This window comes from Anolis carolinensis, unplaced genomic scaffold (assembly GCF_035594765.1).
Source record: "Anolis carolinensis isolate JA03-04 unplaced genomic scaffold, rAnoCar3.1.pri scaffold_10, whole genome shotgun sequence".
Classification (NCBI taxonomy): domain Eukaryota; kingdom Metazoa; phylum Chordata; class Lepidosauria; order Squamata; family Dactyloidae; genus Anolis; species Anolis carolinensis.
In genome coordinates this window covers 19,197,838-19,216,783 of record NW_026943821.1, presented here as the reverse complement: position 1 = coordinate 19,216,783, position 18,946 = coordinate 19,197,838, and the positions used below count along the sequence as shown (strand labels likewise).

The window sequence follows — 18,946 nt, the reverse complement described above, 5'->3', positions numbered from 1 at the left end:
TAATAAAAATAATAGAAATTATTATATTGTAAATAAGGTTGTATGGGGCAGGCTTGTTCTCTGCTGCTCTAGAGACTAGGGTGAATGATGATGGCGATGATGATGATGATGATGATGATGATAATGTTGTTGTTGATGCTAATGATGATATTGGAAAGGAGGTTGTATGGGACAGGCTTTTTTCCTGATGTTCCAAAAACTAGAGTCAATTATTGTTGTTTTTGTATTATTATTATTATTATTATTATTATTATTATTATTATTATTATTGAAATTATTATATTGTAAATAAGGTTGTATGGGGCAGGCTTGTTCTCTGCTGCTCTAGAGACTAGGGTGAATGATGATGGCAATGATGATGATGATGATGATGTTGTTAATGATGATTATAATGATGATATTGGGAAGGAGGTTGTGTGGGGCAGGCTTTTTTCCTGATATTCCAAAAACTAGAGTCAATTATTGTTGTTTTTGTATTATTATTATTATTATTATTATTATTATTATTATTATTATTATTAGTGCTGCGAGCTTTAGAGGTGAAAGAAACTTCAGCCAAGGGATGTGGTTTCCCAAGCTGGAGGACAGAAGTGAGCAAAATATGGCTCTACAGTTGCTCTACACATAATAAAATGGTGTCCCTTATATACAATGGCAAAATCAAATATTTGCCTTTTGGAGTTTTTTCAAGCTGCTGCTGGTTAAATCCATGGATGGCCAGCTGGACTTTCATATTCTTGAGATGGTGACTGGACTGTGAGAGATGGTCGAACATCTCAAGATGTTTGCAGAAAGACTACTGGCTCATCTCCAGCAACATGAAATATACAGAGACATTGAGAAGGTCCTTCCTACCTTTCTTGTCAATCAGGAGGACTTCGGTGGGCGGAGAGGCTCCCTTGGAGTTGTAGGCACTGAGGAGGACCCGCTGGGTCCCAGGCGGCAAGGAGAGGGCACAATGCAAGGCAGTGGTGTTGCAGAGGGTCAGGGACCTCCCAGAAGTCACCAGGTAGCCCAGGATTTTACCATGGGTCTCTTCTGTTCTCATTGGCTGTAAAAGGAGACAATCCAGAGCAAAGATGGAAACAATATAGCCATCCTTCCACATATGCAGATTTGGGTTTTGTGGATTTGATTACTCATGGACTTGATTTGAATATTCTCCTCCAGTGTGACTCCATTGGAATCATGATGAAGGACCTAGAACTTTGTAGAACAAACATCTATTGTGTGGTCAAACTACACCATAAAATCACATTAAAAGTCCTACAGATTCTTAGAAAATGCTAGGAATGGCTCAGTCTTCCAGTGCCATTCTATGGCCAACGCCGATTGGAAGTTGATGATAGACTCATGATGAAGGACCTAGAATTTTCTAGAGTAAACATGTCTTTAGGAACCTCTACTGTGACTCTATGGTTAAGCTCCACAAGTGAATCATGTTGAAATACCTAGAGCAGGGATCCCCAAACTAAGGCCCGGGGGCTGGATGCGGCTCATCGAAGCCATTTATCCGGCCCCCACGGCACAAGGGCAGAAGGGGGTTGGGCTAAAACCTATTATTATTATTATTATTATTATTATTATTATTATTATTATTATTATTATTATTATTTGAAACACAAGATGAATTCACAGCAGACACTCTGCTGGCTGTTGTATTGGCTCATACGTTGGACACTTCCCAAGTGTCTAGGACTGTGTGATGTATCGGTGAATAATGCGTGCTGATCCCAGTAAGGTGGCCTTCTGCAGCTGGCAGATGGTAATTTTGTTAGCGCCGATTGTGTTTAAGTGCAGGCCAAGGTCTTTAGGCACTGCACCCAGTGTGCCAATCACCACTGGGACCACCTTGACTGGCTTGTGCCAGAGTCTTTGTAATTTGATCTTTAAATCCTCATATCGTGTCAGCTTTTCCAGTTGTTTCTCCTCAATCCTTCTGTCACCTGGGATTGCAACATCGACAGTCCATACTTTGTTTTTTAACACGATTGTGAGGTCAGGAGTATTGTGTTCCAAAACCCTGTATTATTATTATTATTATTATTATTATTATTATTATTATTATTATTATTAACATTGAGGCTGGGTGGCCATCTGTCAGGAGTGCTGTGCTTGTGCTTTTGGTGCACAAAGGCAGAAGGACTCAATGGCCCAAAGGGTCTCTGCCAACCCTCTTTTTATTATTATTGTTGTTATTATTATTATTAATTATTATTGCTCGGTGGCCAACTATAGTCCGGCCCTCCAATGGTCCGAAGGATCGTGAACTGACCCTCTGTTTAAAAGGTTTGGGGACCCCTGACCTAGAGATTCCTAGAGCCAACACCTCTCAAGAAATGTCTTGTTCCTCCAGTGCCATTTTATTATCAGATTCCATTAGAAGTTGACAGTAGAGTCATGTTGAAGGGCCTAGAGATTTCTAGAGTGAACTCATCTCTCAGTCCTCCTATGTGACTCTATGGTCTGTTACCACCATAGAGTCATGCGGAGGGACAGAGAGATCCCTGGAAAAAAAACCTTTCTGGTATTGTCTCGGTCCTTTGGTTCCATTCCGTGGTCAATTTCTGATTGGATTATAGAGCCATGTGTTGTCGAAGGCTTTCATGGCCGGGATCATAGAGTTGTTGTATGTTTTCCGGGCTGTATGGCCATGTTCCAGAAGTATTCTCTCCTGACGTTTTGCCCACATCTATGGCAGGCATCCTCAGAGGTTGTGAGGTATGGAGAAAATAAGCAAGGAAGATTTATATATATCTGTGGAAAGTCCAGGGTGACAAGAGTTCTTCTCTCACCCTGGACTTTCCACAGATATATATAAACCTTCCTTGCTTAGTTTCTCCATACCTCACAACCTTTGAGGATGCCTGCCATAGATGTGGGTGTCAGGAGAGAATAATTCTGAAACATGGCCATACAGCCTGGAAAACATAAACAACCCTATAGAGCCACATTTCAGCACTATGGAGAGCACTTTTAATGGCTAGGTGAAAGCTTGTTTTCGTTTTTTTAATACTCTGTTATTTTGGGAAATTTTTCTAACAGAAAGAAGTAGATGTTCCTAAAGATATGTTCATGCTAGAACATTCCAACATGAGTCTATCATCAACTTCCAATGGACGATGATCACCTGAGGGCCTCATGAGATACCAATCCGAGAGGAGGAGGTTTTGGTTTTGAGGGATATCATTGCTCACCTTCCACATCAACAGCACTTCTGTCCCCTTCTCTGTCCTTTTGGACTTCATCTTCCACCAGGTCACAAGGTTTCCTGAAGGCTCTGAAGGAGAGAAGAAGCAAAGGCATTGGGGACATTCTGCGCCCAACAGAGAGCTCAGGAGAAGACCCGAGGATCCGACCCTTTTCCCAGAGACCCCAAATTATGGGGACACTCACCTTTTTCATGGGTAGTGAAGTTCTTTGGAGGGCTCCATTCACTCCAGTAGCCAACTGGGAACCTTCTGCAACGCATCTGGGCTTGGTAATGGGTGCCATAATGGAAGCCGCAATGTTGAGTTTTCCATGTAAGAGGGGCGACATTGGGGACCTCAACCTGAGAAAAAGGGGGTGGGACAGAAATAATAATAATAATAATAATAATAATAATAATAATAATAATAATAATGTAACTATGTAACAAAATTTGAAAATATTTCTGTTCCTGGTTTGAAAGTGTTATTTCCTATTTAATGGTGTAGTCCTTACTTTGAAAGTAGTTGTTCTACTCCAGAAACTTTGTTTTTGTGGCCGAAAAAAAAACTATATTGAATTGGTTGAGACTCTGTGAGATATTCATTGAAAAACTAGAGCAAAATGTGCTGCAGGATGTGCTGTAGGGTAAACCTTTTCATGTTTTTATGATAGAACCAATTAGGAAATGACATTGATAACCCAGAAACAAAAATCCTGTTACATGGTGTAATCTGTCTGCCTATCTATCTATCTATCTATCTATCTATCTATCTATCTATCTATCTATCTATCTATCTATCTATCTATCTCTCTATCTCTCTATCTATCTATCTATCTAATCACCCACCCACCTATCAATCTATCTAATCTCCATATAATCTATCCATCCATCCATCCATCCATCTCTCTAGTCAGCCTATCATCCATCTGTTTATCTAGCTAGCTTGCTGGCTACCATTCATCCATCTAGTCTACCTGTTATCTGTCTGTCTGTCTATCTGTCATCTGTAGTTTGGTGATACATCAGTGCCTTTAACCTTGTGAAACCCCAGCTTCCAGGATTCCACAGCCTGGGGCCGGGCTGTGGCGCAGCTGGTTAAGTAGCCAGCTGCAATAAATCACTCTGACCAAGAGATCATGAGTTCGAGGCCAGCCCGTTCTGGGGCAAGCACCCAACAATTAAAAATAAAAAATAGCCCCTGCTCGTTGTTGACCTAAGCAGCCGAAAGATAGTTGCATCTATCAAGTACGAATTTAGGTACCGCTCTGCGGGGAGGCAAATTTAACTAAATTATGGCACCATAAAACTCGTCCAGCTCCTGTTTGGAATGAGGAAGTATCCATCAAGATGTCATAGTGGATGATGAAGCAGTTGCTTCTCTTGTGGCTGGAATCGAGCATCTCTTCAGGAATCTGGAATCTGGAGAGTGTTAAATTGCCTCTGCGTCTCTCTCTCTGTTTCTATGTTTCTATGGCATTGAATGTTTGCCATTATATGTGCACATTATGATCCACCCTGAGTCCCCTTCAGGGTGAGAAGGGCGGAATATAAATACTGTAAATAAATAAATAAGGCAGTTCAAGTGGTGCCAAACTGCCTTAATTCCACAGTGCAGATGCCTCCTTAGAGTGAATGGTTCCATCACCTTGGACAGAGCTCAGAGGAGAGTGGAAAAATAGGGTGGCAAAGGGGCACCACTGAGAGACATGCTCACCAGGGTCCACTCCTGGTCCCGATTCGTCCGGAAGCGGAGCTGGCAATCCTGGTGCATGTACCGCCCGCTGCCCTCGGCTCCCTCCCAGGACACTGCCACGCAGTCGGTCTCCTCGGGGTAAGAATGCAGGGCCTGGAGGGCAGGAGGATCCAGCTTGACTGGAAGAGAGAGCACAGAAACCATACTGGATGCCATCCGTAAGGGCTCACACATGAAGACGAACACTTTGAAAAGTTTGCTTCCCACTGCAGGAGGAAGAGAATATTTCTCCCTAATGTTCCCTTTGTGTATGATCATCTTAAAGAATGGCTCTCTGGAGGGAAAAAAACCATGAGTTTTGTTCCCTGCAAGAACCCAATGGATTTGTAAACTATACTCAAAATCATCTGTAGTTGTGAATGCCGAAAGTTTCAGAGTTTCAGAATAGAATAGCATAACTTTTATTGTCATTGTATATCGTACAATGAAATTAAATGCCACACCCAATCATATTTTATACATACATACATACATATATACATATACAGTAGAGTCTCATTTATCCAAGCCTCGCTTATCCAAGCTTCTGGATTATCCAGGCCATTTTTGTAGTCAATGTTTTCAATATATCGTGATATTTTGGTGCTAAATTCCTAAATACAGTAATTACAACGTAACATTACTGCGTATTGAACTACTTTTTCTGTCAAATTTGTTGTATAACATGATGTTTTGGTGCTTCTTTGTAAAATCATAACCTAATTTGATATTTAATAGGCTTTCCCTTAATCCCTCCTTATTATCCAAGATATTCGCTTATCCAAGGTTCTGCCGGCCCATTTAGCTTGGATAAGTGAGACTCTACTGTATGTATGTATGTATGTGTGTATATATATATATGTGTGTGTGTGTGTGTTTGTGTATAATTTACACACAATATAATTAACAATAATATATAATAATTATAACATATTGTATATACATATAATATTCAGGAGCACCGGTGGTGAAGTGTGTTAAAGTACTGAGCTGCTGAACTTGCAGACCGAAAGGTCGCAGGTTCAAATCCAGGGAGCGGAGTGAGCACCCGCTGTTAGCTCCAGCTTCTGCCAACCTAGCAGTTCGGAAACATGCCAATGTGAGTAGATCAATAGGTACCGCTCCAGCGGGAAGGTAACGATGCTCCATGAAGTCATGCCAATGGCCACATGACCTTGGAGGTGTCTATGGACAACGCCGGCTCTTCGGCTTAGAAATGGAGATGAGCCCCAACCCCCAGAGTCAGACATGACTGGGCTTAACATTAGGGGAAACCTTTACCTTTACCTTTAATACGATATAATACTACTAATAAAATATAATAATATTAATTATATATTATATTTTACAAGTAATATTACTAATAATAGTACAATATATTGATATATTACAATATGGTAATTTATTGCCATGCTAATAATATAATATTGTATGTAAATTTAATTTGTAAGCCACTCTGAGTCCCCTTCGAGGTGGGAAGGGCGGCATATAAATATAACAAACAAACAAACAAATAAATATTATATATGTACAAAGGCAGGAGGTTTGCTCAGCGTTTCCTACCCATCCATGCCCTCTTCTCCATCTGGATCCCATGGAAACCTTTTTGGGCCCCAGCAAATGCAGCCAGAAAAAGGGGCCAAGCTTGGCCTGGATGGGTGGGGGGTCCTGCTCACCTAAATCCATGGGGTCGGCACAGAGGGGCCTCGATGCCACGGCTCCTAAGGCATTCTCCACTGAGACCCAGAGCCTCACAAACTGGTAGAGTTGGAAATCATGGCGAGGAATGGTGCAGGAGCTCTGGCCGGACGGAGGCACACAAGGAGAAATGGGAGCCCGGTGCATTGTACAGTTCTTGTCGGTCCTGGAAAGGCCAGAGGAAAATGTTAGGGAAATTCCCCCCAAAAGTACAAAAATAATACTGTACTTAGTATACAGCAGGCATGGGCCAATTTTGGCCCTCCTCAAGGTGTTTTCATAGAATCATAGAATCGTAGAGTTGGAAGAGACCTCATGGGCCATCCAGTCCAACCCCCTGCCAAGAAGCAGGATATCGCATCCAAAGCACCCCCGACAGATGGCCATCCAGCTTCTGCTTAAAAGCCTCCAAAGGAGGAGCCTCCACCACACTCCGGGGCAGAGAGTTCCACTGCTGAACAACCCTCACAGTGAGGAAGTTCTTCCTGATGTTCAGGTGGAATCTCCTTTCCTGTAGTTTGAAGCCATTGTTCCGTGTCCTAGTTTCCAGGGCAGCAGAAAATAAGCTTGCTCCCTCCTCCCTATGACTTCCCCTCACATATTTGTACATGGCTATCATGTCTCCTCTCAGCCTTCTCTTCTGCAGGCTAAACATGCCCAGTTCTTTAAGCCGCTCCTCATAGGGCTTGTTCTCCAGACCCTTGATCATTTTAGTTGCCCTCTAGCTTGTCAACATCTCCCTTCAATTGTGGTGCCCAGAATTAAACACAGTATTCCAGATGTGGTCTGAACAAGGCAGAATAGAGGGGGAGCATGACTTCCCTGGATCTAGATGCTATACCACTATTTATGCAGGCCAGAATCCCATTGGCTTTTTTAGCAGCTGCATCACATTGTTGGCTCATGTTTAACTTGTTGTCCACAAGGACTCCAAGATCTTTTTCACACATACTGCTGTTGAGCCAGGCATCCTCCATTCTGTATCTTTGCATTCCATTTTTTCTGCCGAAGTTGGACTTCAACTCCCACAATTCCTAATTCCTGATGCCTCACTAAACTACAGATCCCAGGATCCCATAGCATTGAGCCATGACCATCAAATGAGAGATGACGTCCCTCAAAGAGGAGTTCCAGGTGCAGCTCCTGAAGCAGCTTCCCCTTTGACTTTGCTCAGCACTGACTCGAATCTAATGTGCACCCTAAGTTTGGAGAGGTCATTTAGCCAAAAAATTGGTGAGCATTAGATTCAAGTAAATACAGTCGATCCTGTCTGATCCTGGCAGACATCAGTGATCTCTTCCAGAAGTTTATCTTCCTTACTGGATACCATGGAGAGCGATCTTGTCCGGAAGGTGGCTGTCTTGCCCTGGGTCCCAGTTGCAGGTCAGGTTCTTCGTGGTCACGTTCATGATGCAGGTCAGGTTCTGGGGCTCCGATGGAGGATCTGATGGAAGAAACAGTTTGTTAGGCAGCCCTAAACTGCAGCCCTCCAGTGGTTTGGGTCTCCAACTCCCAGAAGCCCCTATTGCCAGCTCATTCAATAGTAAAGAATTCTAGGAGTTTGAGGAGGTCTGGAGGATGAGTTAGGGCTGATGCTTGAATTAATGCAGATTGGCTTACATTTGACCACCATGGCTCAGTGCTATGGAATCATTGTGTTGGAGACTAGCCCAGAGGGGAAGTAAAGGAGAGAATTCCAGGAGAGCAATAAAACAAGCCTTTTATTGTTATCACAGCTGATGATAAGGCAAAACAGCCATAGCTACCCACTTTAGTGGGTCTGTACCATGCAAATGGCTGTCGCAACACGTGCATAGCAAACAAAGAATTTATATCTCGGCTTATCTAAAATTGACCAATGGCTGAGGGTCTTCCTCACCTTCCACACCTACTTGGCACAAGTGATACCAATGACCTATCTCGGGCTCTTCCAAAGAGCCCGAGACAGGGCTGAGCCTCTGTATACCTCCCCTGAAGCGCTTGTTCGAATACGGGGGTGGGGTATAGAGGTTCAGCCCGGTCAGGCACTTAGGAAGAGGCCCCGCCCCCTCCTCTAGCCCCACCTCCTGTGTCCTGGCAGGCATCACAGGACAGGGATAGAAGCTCAGCCCTGCCTCAGAGCTCGTAACTCCGCTCATCCCAGTCCTGGCTGCCCATTGGTGGCCTCGCCCACCTCCCCCTCCCCCTCGCAGCCCTGCATCTTGGATTAGGGGAGAGGCTCAGCCCCGCCCTCCTGAGCAGGAGCCACGCCCACCCCTCTAAGCCACGCCCCCTTTCCAGGGGGCGCTGAGTCATATTTTTTCTGGAAAGGGGGCGACAGGCCAAATAAGTTTGGGAACCACTGTTCTACGCCATCAATGAAGATGGGAGGAGAAAGGATAGAGAGTGAGAGAAAACCGACAAAACAGGATTTCAGCAATAAGGGATTCCCTCAGCCTAGCTTGATTCTATCTATCTGCTTCTTGAGGACTACAGACTTAAATGGTGTGCATTTGAATTCCAACATCCCCCATCTGTCCACTTACATCCAGCATAGACCCGGGTGAGGTTGATAAACTGGGGCTCCCCCACTTTCCTCTTCACCAAGCAGCTGACTGTGGTCACCGTCCGGTTGAGGGGCCCGATGGTGATGTTGGAGATTTCCACCCCGTTGCCCAGGCTCTGCTGGTGCCCAGCAAGGAGCTCCTGGTTCCACCTCCACATCACCTGGATGGCCTCTTCCTCTGGGAAGTGGCAGTGGCGGGTCCAGACAGTGCAGGAGGCTGAGACTCTGCCTCCCCAGCGCACGACAGGAGCATCAAGCTCAATGCGGCTGCAGGGCAAGGACAGGGCTGTGGAGGGAAAAGGGACATGCTTACAATATAAATAATAATAATAATAAATACAGGAAAATAATACATGGAATAATAAATAGAGTAAAATAATCAATGCAATAATAATAATAATAATATCAGAGTGAAATAATAAATGTATTATTATTAATAATAAAAATAGAGTGAAATAATTGAGAAAAATAATAAATGTAATAATACCAATAATAATAGAGAAAAATAATAAATGTACCATATATTCTAGTGTATAAGCTGACCCAAATATAAGCCAACCAGGATCCTCACCCGAGTATAAGCCAAAGGGGGCTTTTTCAGTCTTAAAAACGGGCTGAAAAACTAGGCTTATACTCGAGTATATACAGTATCTAATCTACATCTCTTTCTCACTCATCTCTGTCCACCCACCCATTCAACCAATCCTCCAGCTATCTATCTATCTACTGTGTTTCCCCGAAAATAAGACAGTGTCTTATATTATTTTTTACTCCCAAAGATGCACTAGGTCTTATTTTCAGGGGATGTCTTATTTTTCCATGAAGAAGAATTTATATTTATTGTTGAACAAAAAAAAATTAACATTTATTCTATACTGTACAGTAGTTGTCATCACAAACCAACATAACTAAACCAGACAAACTGTGACTCCTGTCAAGAATTTCTTGTTACTATCATTATTTCCATATACAACTGGTATGTAAGCTGCCCCGAGTCTCTCTGGGGAGATGGAAGCGGGGTATAAAAATAAAATTATTATTATTATTATTATTATTATTATTATTATTATTATTATTATTATTTTATTGTATGACACAGCAAACAAGATAGACATGCTGGATTTCATATCACAAAACCACAAGTCAAACACTTCCCAAGTGTCTAGGACAGTGTAATTTATTATTATTATTATTATTATTATTATTATTATTATTATTATTATTATTATTATGTACATTTACCAATCCTGCATGCTATGGTGTTTTGTTTGACATGCGCCGGGCATGCTTCCAAACACAAACTTTGCTAGGTCTTTCTTTTGGGGGAGGCCTTATATTTAGCAATTCAGCAAAACTTCTACTAGGTCTTAATTTGGGGATGTCTTATTTTCAGGGAAACAGGGTATCTATCTATCTATCTATCTATCTATCTCTCTCCCATCCATCCATCTATCTATCTATTCAACCAATCATCCATCCATCTATCTTGTCTGTCCGTCCGTCTGTCCATCCATCATAATGATAATAATAATAATAATAATCATCATCATCATCATCATCATCATCTTTATTTATAGCCCACCAGTGGAGCTGCTGTAACATAGTTGTGCCCATAGCAAGATACCCAAAGCATTCAGTTGTCCATATCTTCTCTAACTACAAATATAGTGCAGAATTGTCACTGATGCTTTGGGTGCCTTGCTATGGGCTCAGAGCATCAAGGAACACAGTGAACCCACTCTTTCAGTGGGGTGACCAATGGCCCTGTCTGTCTACCGACCTCCAGGCATCAGAAGAAAGAGGATGGCTCCTCCCAGGAAGCTCCTTCGGGGCTCCTTCAGGGTGGCCATGGGTTGGATCAGCGGTCGAGCATTACCTGCAAGGGAGAGAGACATGCATTTAGGCAGATGGCAAGGGGGACATCTATCCCCACTGAATTGAAATAGGCAGTAAACCCGGCATGGTTTGCCTACAGCCTCTAGATAGATATTACCAAATTTAGGAGGTAGAATCATAGACCTCATGGGCCACCCAGTCCAACGCTCGGCCAAGAAGCAGGAAAATAGCATTCAAAGCACCCCTGACAGATGGCCATCCAACCACTGCTTAAAAGCCTCCAAAGAAGGAGCCTCTACCACACTCCGGGGCAGAGAGTTCCACTGCTGAACAAGATCTCAGAGTGTTCAGGTGGAATCTCCTTTCCTGTACTTTGAAGCCGTTGTTCCGGGTCCTAGTCTCCAGGGCAGCAGAAAACAAACTTATGACTTATGACTTCTCCTCATATATTTGCAATGATAAACTTCCCGTACTAGTCTTAGGGTTCACCCCCCTTTTTAAGGTTTCTCCCCCATGATCTCAGAGCACTTTAACTCCCACCATGTTTACAAGTCTTACTTAGGGCACTTTTGCCCAGTCCATTTTTATGATTCTATTGCTGTATTTTAACCTGTGTTTTATTAATGGTAGTCATTTTATTTATGTCTTTTTAAATTTTCATTTGCGTTGTTGTTCGGTTCCTGATGTTATTGTACTTTTGTTCTACATTTGTAAGCCGCCCCAAGTCCCCACAGGGAGATGGAGGCGGGATATAAGAATAAAATTATCATCATCATCATCATCATCATCATCATCATCATCATCATCATCATGTATTTATTCATGGCCAGCATGTCTCCTCTCAGGCTTCTCTTCTGCAGGCTAAACATGTCCAGCTCTTTAAGCCGCTCCTCATAGAGCTTGTTCTCCAGACCCTTGATCATTTTAGTCACCCTCCTCTGGACACATTCCCTTTTATTTTGCAGTGCCCAGAATTGGACACAATATTCCAGACATAGTCTGACCAAGGCAGAATAGCGGGGTAGCATAACTTCTCTGGATCTAGACACTATATTCCTATTTATGCACGTCAAAATCTCATTGGCACTTTAAGCTGCCGCATCACATTGTTGGCTCATGTTTAACTTGTAGTCCATGAGGACGCCAGGATCTTTTGGACTTCTTGCTTTTAATATTGTGATTTTCTGGTCCTAATGTTAATGCTATTTAAAAAACCCTCTGTTTCTAGTATTTAAAAGTTTTACGCTCCTAGTCTATGACCGTAATAATAAAATTTATTCATGCAGCCTCTACACTGTGGAATGAATGCGATTTAAGTGCCCTGGCTCAGTGCTATGGAATCCTGGGAGTTGTAGCTTGTAGAAGAGGGGAAAAACCTGTTAAAATAATACAATACCCAAGATTAAATAGCCCTGAGCCCTGGCGGTTCAAATGATGTCAAACTGCATTCGCTGTCCAGTGTGGATGCACTTTGTGAAGTCTAGAATTTCACCATCTTTTGTGCCCGAAAGTAGGATTGGCAGCAACATGGCAAATGTCCTGACTTGCTTCTTGTTTGCTTTGGTTTCAGACCTGTGAAAAATCACTGGCACCTGGCCATGTCTCATAATTCCCCCCTTTCCCCCTCCAACAGAAGGACAAATCAGGACAATTTTTGCTTCGCTGAGCCACTATAAATACAGGAAGAGGCCAATGTCATGACCAGACAATGAAATTTTTGGGTTGCTGTGAGTTTTCTGGGCTGTATGGCCATGTTCCAGAAGCATTCCCTCCTGACGTTTTGCCCACATCTATGGCAGGCATCCTAAGAGGTTGAGAGGTTGGAAACTAGGCAAGATGTGGGTGAAACATCAGGAGAGAATGCTTCTGGAACATGGCCATACAGTCTGGAAAACTCACAGCAACCCAGTGATCCCGGCCATGAAAGCCTTTGACAACACGATGTGAAATTTTGCCCATCTGTTTGCAGAATGCTGCAAATTTCACTTCCCGACACTAGAAAAGGTGCTTTTCATATTTTCCATTGCATAAGACAGTGTTAGTGCAATGAAACAAAAACAGGAGTAAGCTGCAAACCACTAACCGTCCTAAGTTCAGCCTCTTGTTATATTTTATCTTAATTATGCTTTGCTCAGTTAGAGATCTCTCTGCTAATTTAAAGTATTTTCTGTTTTAAAAATGAGAACTTTTGATTGGAGTCTGCACCTTGGAAATGGTCCCGAGATGAGAGATTGCATCCAGGGATCCAACTGCAAATTGGAGATATTAAGCTGTTTGCCACGAAGAAAAAGAAATCAATCGTTTTTGCTTAATGGCTTTTGGGTAAACATACATGCAAGTCTTCGGATCCAACCAACAGCAAATGTTTTTCAACCCAAAACTGACAGATGTGACTCTCAAGTGGGGAAGAAAGCAAATTTCCCAGCCAAATCTGCTGCAATTTGGGAGAGAGTGTTGCTTGTTTCCTGTGAGTCAGGGGAAGGCACTCTGCACATTCCCAGAGGCCCCTGGTTTCCATCCTTGGCCCCGAGGGAGGAAGGTTTTGGATGGATTGGCAGAAGGAGCTGTGCTGAATCACCAGGCAGAGAGCAGCTCTCCGGCACCTTCCCTGCGGTGCTAAGATGATGGGGAAATTGGGCAGAAAAATCACATTATGGCACCCAGACACCGCCACTTGCGTCACCCTGCTTTTCCGCCTCGATTATGATGCTTTTGAGAAGCCAAAAAGTTCCATGAATGTTCTCTTTGCAGGAAAATATCTCCTATGATGTTCTATGTACCACTGATGCCATTCAAGGCTGGAGGTGGGTAACTTTGGGCACCTGATAAGACAGTTCATAACAGGGGAATTTATGTCCAAACCACATCAGATTGGGGTCAAAGTGGCAGAAGTTATTAATGAGGAAGGACACGAAGGCCCCTTCTACACTGCCATATAATCCAGATTATCAAAACAAATAATCCATGCAGAACTGGATTATATGAGTCTACATTGCCATATAAACCAGTTCAAAGCAGATAATGTGGATTTTATATGGCACACAGCTGTATAAAATCCACATTGAACATATGGCAGTGTGGACTCAGATAACTCAGTTCAAAGCAGATATTGTGGATTATCTGCCTTGATATTATAGGTTATATGGCTGTTTGGAAGGGCCCTTAGATGGAGCTGAAGACTTTGAGTGCATCCACACTATAGAGTTAATGCAGTTTGATACTACTTTAATTGCCATGGTTATAGTCTTAAGCTGTGGCAGTTAAAGTGGCACAAACTGTATTCTTTCAATGACCCCAGGATGGATTTTGGAAGAAGTTATCTCAAAGGCTGGGTCTACACTTCCATAGAATTCAGATTATCAAATAATAATAATAATAATAATAATAATAATAATAATAATAATAATAATAATAATAATAATGTGGTCCCAGTGGTGATCGGCACATTGGGTGCCGTGCCAAAAGATCTCAGCCGGCATTTGGAAACAATAGACATTGAAAAAATCACAATCTGCCAACTGCAAAAGGCCACCCTGCTGGGATCTGGACGCATCATCCGAAAATACATCACACAGTCCTAGACACTTGGGAAGTGTTCGACTTGTGATTTTGTGATACGAAATCCAGCATATCTACCTTGTTTGCTGTGTCATAAAATAATAATAATAATAATAATAATAATAATAATAATAATAATAATAATAATTTATTTTTCTATCCCGCCACCATCTCCCCGAAGGGACTCAGGGCAGCTAACATGGGGCGATGCCCAAAACAAAACAGAATAAAGCAATTACAATGAATATCAAAACAAAAACAGTAATACATAAATCAAATAAAATAAACAATTTAAACATTTAAAAAATACAATAAAACACATAAAATCAGAACAAATGAGTAATAATACAGCATCAGCCACTGGAGATAAAAGGAGTTGGGCATATAAAACACAATATCCAAAGTTTTAATAAAGTGCATAAACAAATGTCAGAGAGTCAACTGGAATAATATGGGATAAGGTAAGGTAGGAAGGGATTAAAGTGCTAAGAAGTAATGTCTTGGAGAAAGTGTCTATTATGTTGGTGAATCCAGATTATCTGCTTTGACCTGGATTATATGAGTCAACACTGCCATATAATCCAGTTCAAAGCAGATAATCTGAGAGAATAATTTTACTGATTTGTGTTTTAATGTATGTTATTCAGGTTTGTCCCCATGTGAGCTGCCCCAAGTCTCTTCAGGGAGGTGGAGGCGGGATACAAAAATAAAGTTGTTGTTGTTGTTGTTATTATTATTATTATTATTATTATTACACAGCAAACAAGATAGATATGCTGGATTTCATATCACAAAATCACAAGTCGAACACTTCCCAAGTGTCTAGGACTGTGTGATGTATTTTCGGATGATATGTGCAGAATAATAATAATGTTTTATTATTATTATTATTATTATTATTATTATTATTATTATTATTATTATTATCATCATCTGGATTTTATATGGCAGTGTAGATGGGGCCTAAGGCTAGATCTACACAGCTTTATATCCCAGGATCTGATCCCAGATTATCTGCTTTGATCTGGATTATATAAACCTACACTGCCAGATAATCTGAGAATGAGCAAGTCCATTCGACACCAAAACTAAAATCTTTGCATATGAACCTCATTTCCAACCCTATTGTTTTTTTCTGACGGTTATTCAGACAATCACAAAACGGATAGGACAGAAACATTGGGAGATTCAGGGAACCAAGCACCAGCTTTTTCACCAATTTGAGGGGCTTGGAGCAATTGATTCATTTGAATCTAGAGAAGGTAACGCTGCAATACATTGTTGCAGGCTGCAGTGGTTTCCTCCAGTTTGGCCACAGTTGCTCAATGCTGCCTTTCAAGGGGAAATAATGTCTCTATATCAGAGACTGGGATGAAAATAGAGATATGGCCATCCCCTACAGGTCTGATTTATGTGCCTTATATCCTGCCTTCCTCCCCACATTTGAATTACAAGAACTAAACCTGGAACATTGTAGGACATGAAAGCAAAATGCACAAAGTTCAATAGATTACGATATTTAAACCAAGCACTGAGTCTAACATAGTGTTGTGTCCATTGTCTGAAGCCTGTCTGCATTTTGCTGACCAGTAAAGGGAGATTATGCCCATCTGAATTTCATATGGAAGGGAATCCCACACCAAGGCTGGATGTTCAAAGCCATATAAAATCCAGATTATCTGGATTATATGGCATCTTGTAGATGCACTGCAAGAATGTCCTGTCTTCTGTCCTGCCTTTGTGGGCAGTGAAATTAAGGCCCCATCTATGGCTCCTTCTACATTGCCATATAATCCAGATTATCAATAATAATAATAATAATAATAATAATAATAATAATAATAATAACAACTTTATTTTTATACCCCGCCCCATCTCCCCGAAGGGACTTGGGGCGGCTTACTTGGGGCCTTGCCCGATAAAACAATCAAATATCAAAACACAGCAATAAAACAATTATCCAATAAAAACATCAATTACAGTAAAAACAATCGTTAAAATCGACATAAAACATACAATATTAACACAGGAGACTAATTCATAGAACCCAGGCAAAGTGCAAAATGTGCCGAAATGGGACGAAATGGGGTTGGTAATTTCACAGTTGAAATGGACAAAGTGCAATATAACATTGGCAACACCTCGAGAATGGGGCTATTATAAAATGGGCAGATAGATCAGTCCGACAACAAATTATCAAAGCAGATAAGACACATTATTTTCTTAGAATTGGATTAAATGAGTCTACACTGCCATATAGGTAAAGGTAAAGGTTTTCCCCTGACATTAAGTCTAGTCGTGTCCGACTCTGTGGGGTTGGTGCTCATCTCCATTTCTAAGCCAAAGAGCCGGCATTATCTATAGACACCTCCTAGATTATGTAGCCGGAATGATGGCATGGAGTGCCGTTACCTTCCCGCTAGAACAGTACCTATTGATCTACTCATATTTGCATGTTTTCGAGCTGCTAGGTTGGCTAACAGCAGGAGCTCGCCTTGCTTCCCGGATTCGGACCAGCGACATTTTGTGCAGCAAGTTCAGCAGCTCAGCGGTTTAACTACACTGCCATCTAATCCAGAACAAATCAGATAATCTGGATTTTATATCGCAGTGGAGATCCAGCCTGTGAGTCCCGAAGGTCTTTCCTCTCTTTGACACACCATTGCTTTCTCTAGAGAGCTCTAACTGTACGCACAACGCTTGGGTTTCACACACTTGTGGCACTCGCCTGGCACCGATGTGCCGAACGGTGACTGTGTTGTGGCTGGGCAAGTGCATCTCTCCTGCATCTCTCTTATTGGCAGAAGGAAAAGCTAAGGAAATTTAGGGCACAGATCGAACAACAGAAGAGTCAAAGTAAAAACATCTGCACCAACCTCATGGCTTCATATCCATGATGAAAGGCAAGCTCCAGTCGCAAGACACAACAATCCTGGGGTCTCCAAACCCTCCCTCATCTCAGGACCACAAACATTCTTTACCCACCCAGGGAATCTCCCAATTAGTGTTCCCAAATTGATTAATAATAATAATAATAATAATAATAATAATCACATATATCTCACTCTCCCAGCCCAAAGCGCTGCCGTTAATTCCTGTTCCTCTCTGTGCCTCTCTCTCTCTGTTTCTGTGCGCAAGGTAATTGCAAAACGCTTCTTCTGCTAAAGCGTTATCTGTCCAACTCCGTCTCTCAGGAAGGAAGGAAGCCAAGGACCCTGTGGCTGGCAGCCTCCTGCCTCAAAGTTCCCACCTTCCTCTCATCGGGGTTTTATAGGAGCTGGGGGCAGAAGCGGGGATGTGGCCATCTGGGCACACCTTCTGTTCCCAACACATGAAATCTGTGGAGGAGAAAAAGGAGAGCCATGTGGGCAGCTCTCAGCTCTGAGTGGCATCTTCCGTTGATGAGGAACTGAAAAATATGGATTTTTAGACATATATTGTATGCACATTAGAAGCAGTGAAATGTAGAAAAATCAGACTCTCTCTGTGTTAGATTTTAGGGATGCACAAGCTGACAGGACAAGCTGGGAGAAGGGGGGGGGTCTGTTTTCTATACATTCCAGTGTGAATTGGTTCCTAGTACAGCTTGACAGGCCAAGAGTGGTCTTTTGATGGATCTCTTTTGGGATCTGTGACTTGCTACAGGCTTTTTAGAGTGCTTAGCTAGAAAAATGCTGATTGTGCATATTTATGCCCATATTTATGTAAGCATGTGAAGTGACGTACTAATGACGAGATGTATGTAGAAGCATGTTCTTTGTCTGAAAATGTATAAAAGGCAAGTCAAAGCCTTGATTGGGGCTCTGGTTTGCTTTTTGGAAGAGATTCCACTTCCAGAGACTCAGCTGAAAATAATAAACCGGACTTTTTGGCCTTTCAAAGGATCTCTCTTGCTGTTATCTCTCCCGTCATCTACAACACCGTCATTCCCAAAGTGGGTCTGGGGCACTCTAAGGCCCTTTCCCAACTTAGTTGCTCTCCTGCTTGTGATGTTGCAGCACCCAAACTGGGCTGAATTGTTCCCAGAATGTGGGTCAGATAAAAACAAGGGTAATAGGGTGACCATTCTGGCACTCTCGCCAAAATGCAGTGTTTGTTCTCCTGCCTAAATGTGGCACTTTTTAAAGGAGGCATGGAATTATAAGGCCACAGAGCTGGAAAGAAACTCCAAAGGCCATCTAGTCCAACCCCTGATGCCACCACAGTTGAGTGCCCACTATGACTTAGGTAGGTCTTCAGCCATTGCTTAAAAACATCCAATGAAAGGCTTGTAGAAGCTCAACAGAACCTTCGACCCACACAAACATGGAAGGGAGCAGCTTATTTATTTATTTGCAGTATTTATATTCCGCCCTTCTCACCCTGAAGGGGACTCAGGGCGGAT

At 42.2% G+C, this 18,946-nt stretch overlaps 1 protein-coding gene across 2 annotated transcripts in view; it reads right to left on the bottom strand.

Annotated features, from left to right (window-relative positions):
* Positions 1 to 17,811, bottom strand: part of csf3r (colony stimulating factor 3 receptor) — a 31,477-nt gene extending 13,666 nt beyond the window's left edge. For both annotated transcript variants that reach the window (XM_062962326.1, XM_062962327.1), the window contains exons 1-9: positions 17,617 to 17,811; positions 10,949 to 11,044; positions 9,149 to 9,454; positions 7,944 to 8,067; positions 6,602 to 6,789; positions 4,908 to 5,065; positions 3,397 to 3,553; positions 3,198 to 3,280; positions 856 to 1,051 (exon numbers count right to left, since the gene is read on the bottom strand). In XM_062962326.1, coding sequence (XP_062818396.1) covers positions 856 to 1,051; positions 3,198 to 3,280; positions 3,397 to 3,553; positions 4,908 to 5,065; positions 6,602 to 6,789; positions 7,944 to 8,067; positions 9,149 to 9,454; positions 10,949 to 11,018 — 1,282 coding nt within the window. In that variant the 5' untranslated portion in view covers positions 11,019 to 11,044; positions 17,617 to 17,811. The remainder of the gene's footprint in view (positions 1 to 855; positions 1,052 to 3,197; positions 3,281 to 3,396; positions 3,554 to 4,907; positions 5,066 to 6,601; positions 6,790 to 7,943; positions 8,068 to 9,148; positions 9,455 to 10,948; positions 11,045 to 17,616) is intronic.
* Between the last annotated feature and the right edge of the window lie 1,135 nt (positions 17,812 to 18,946).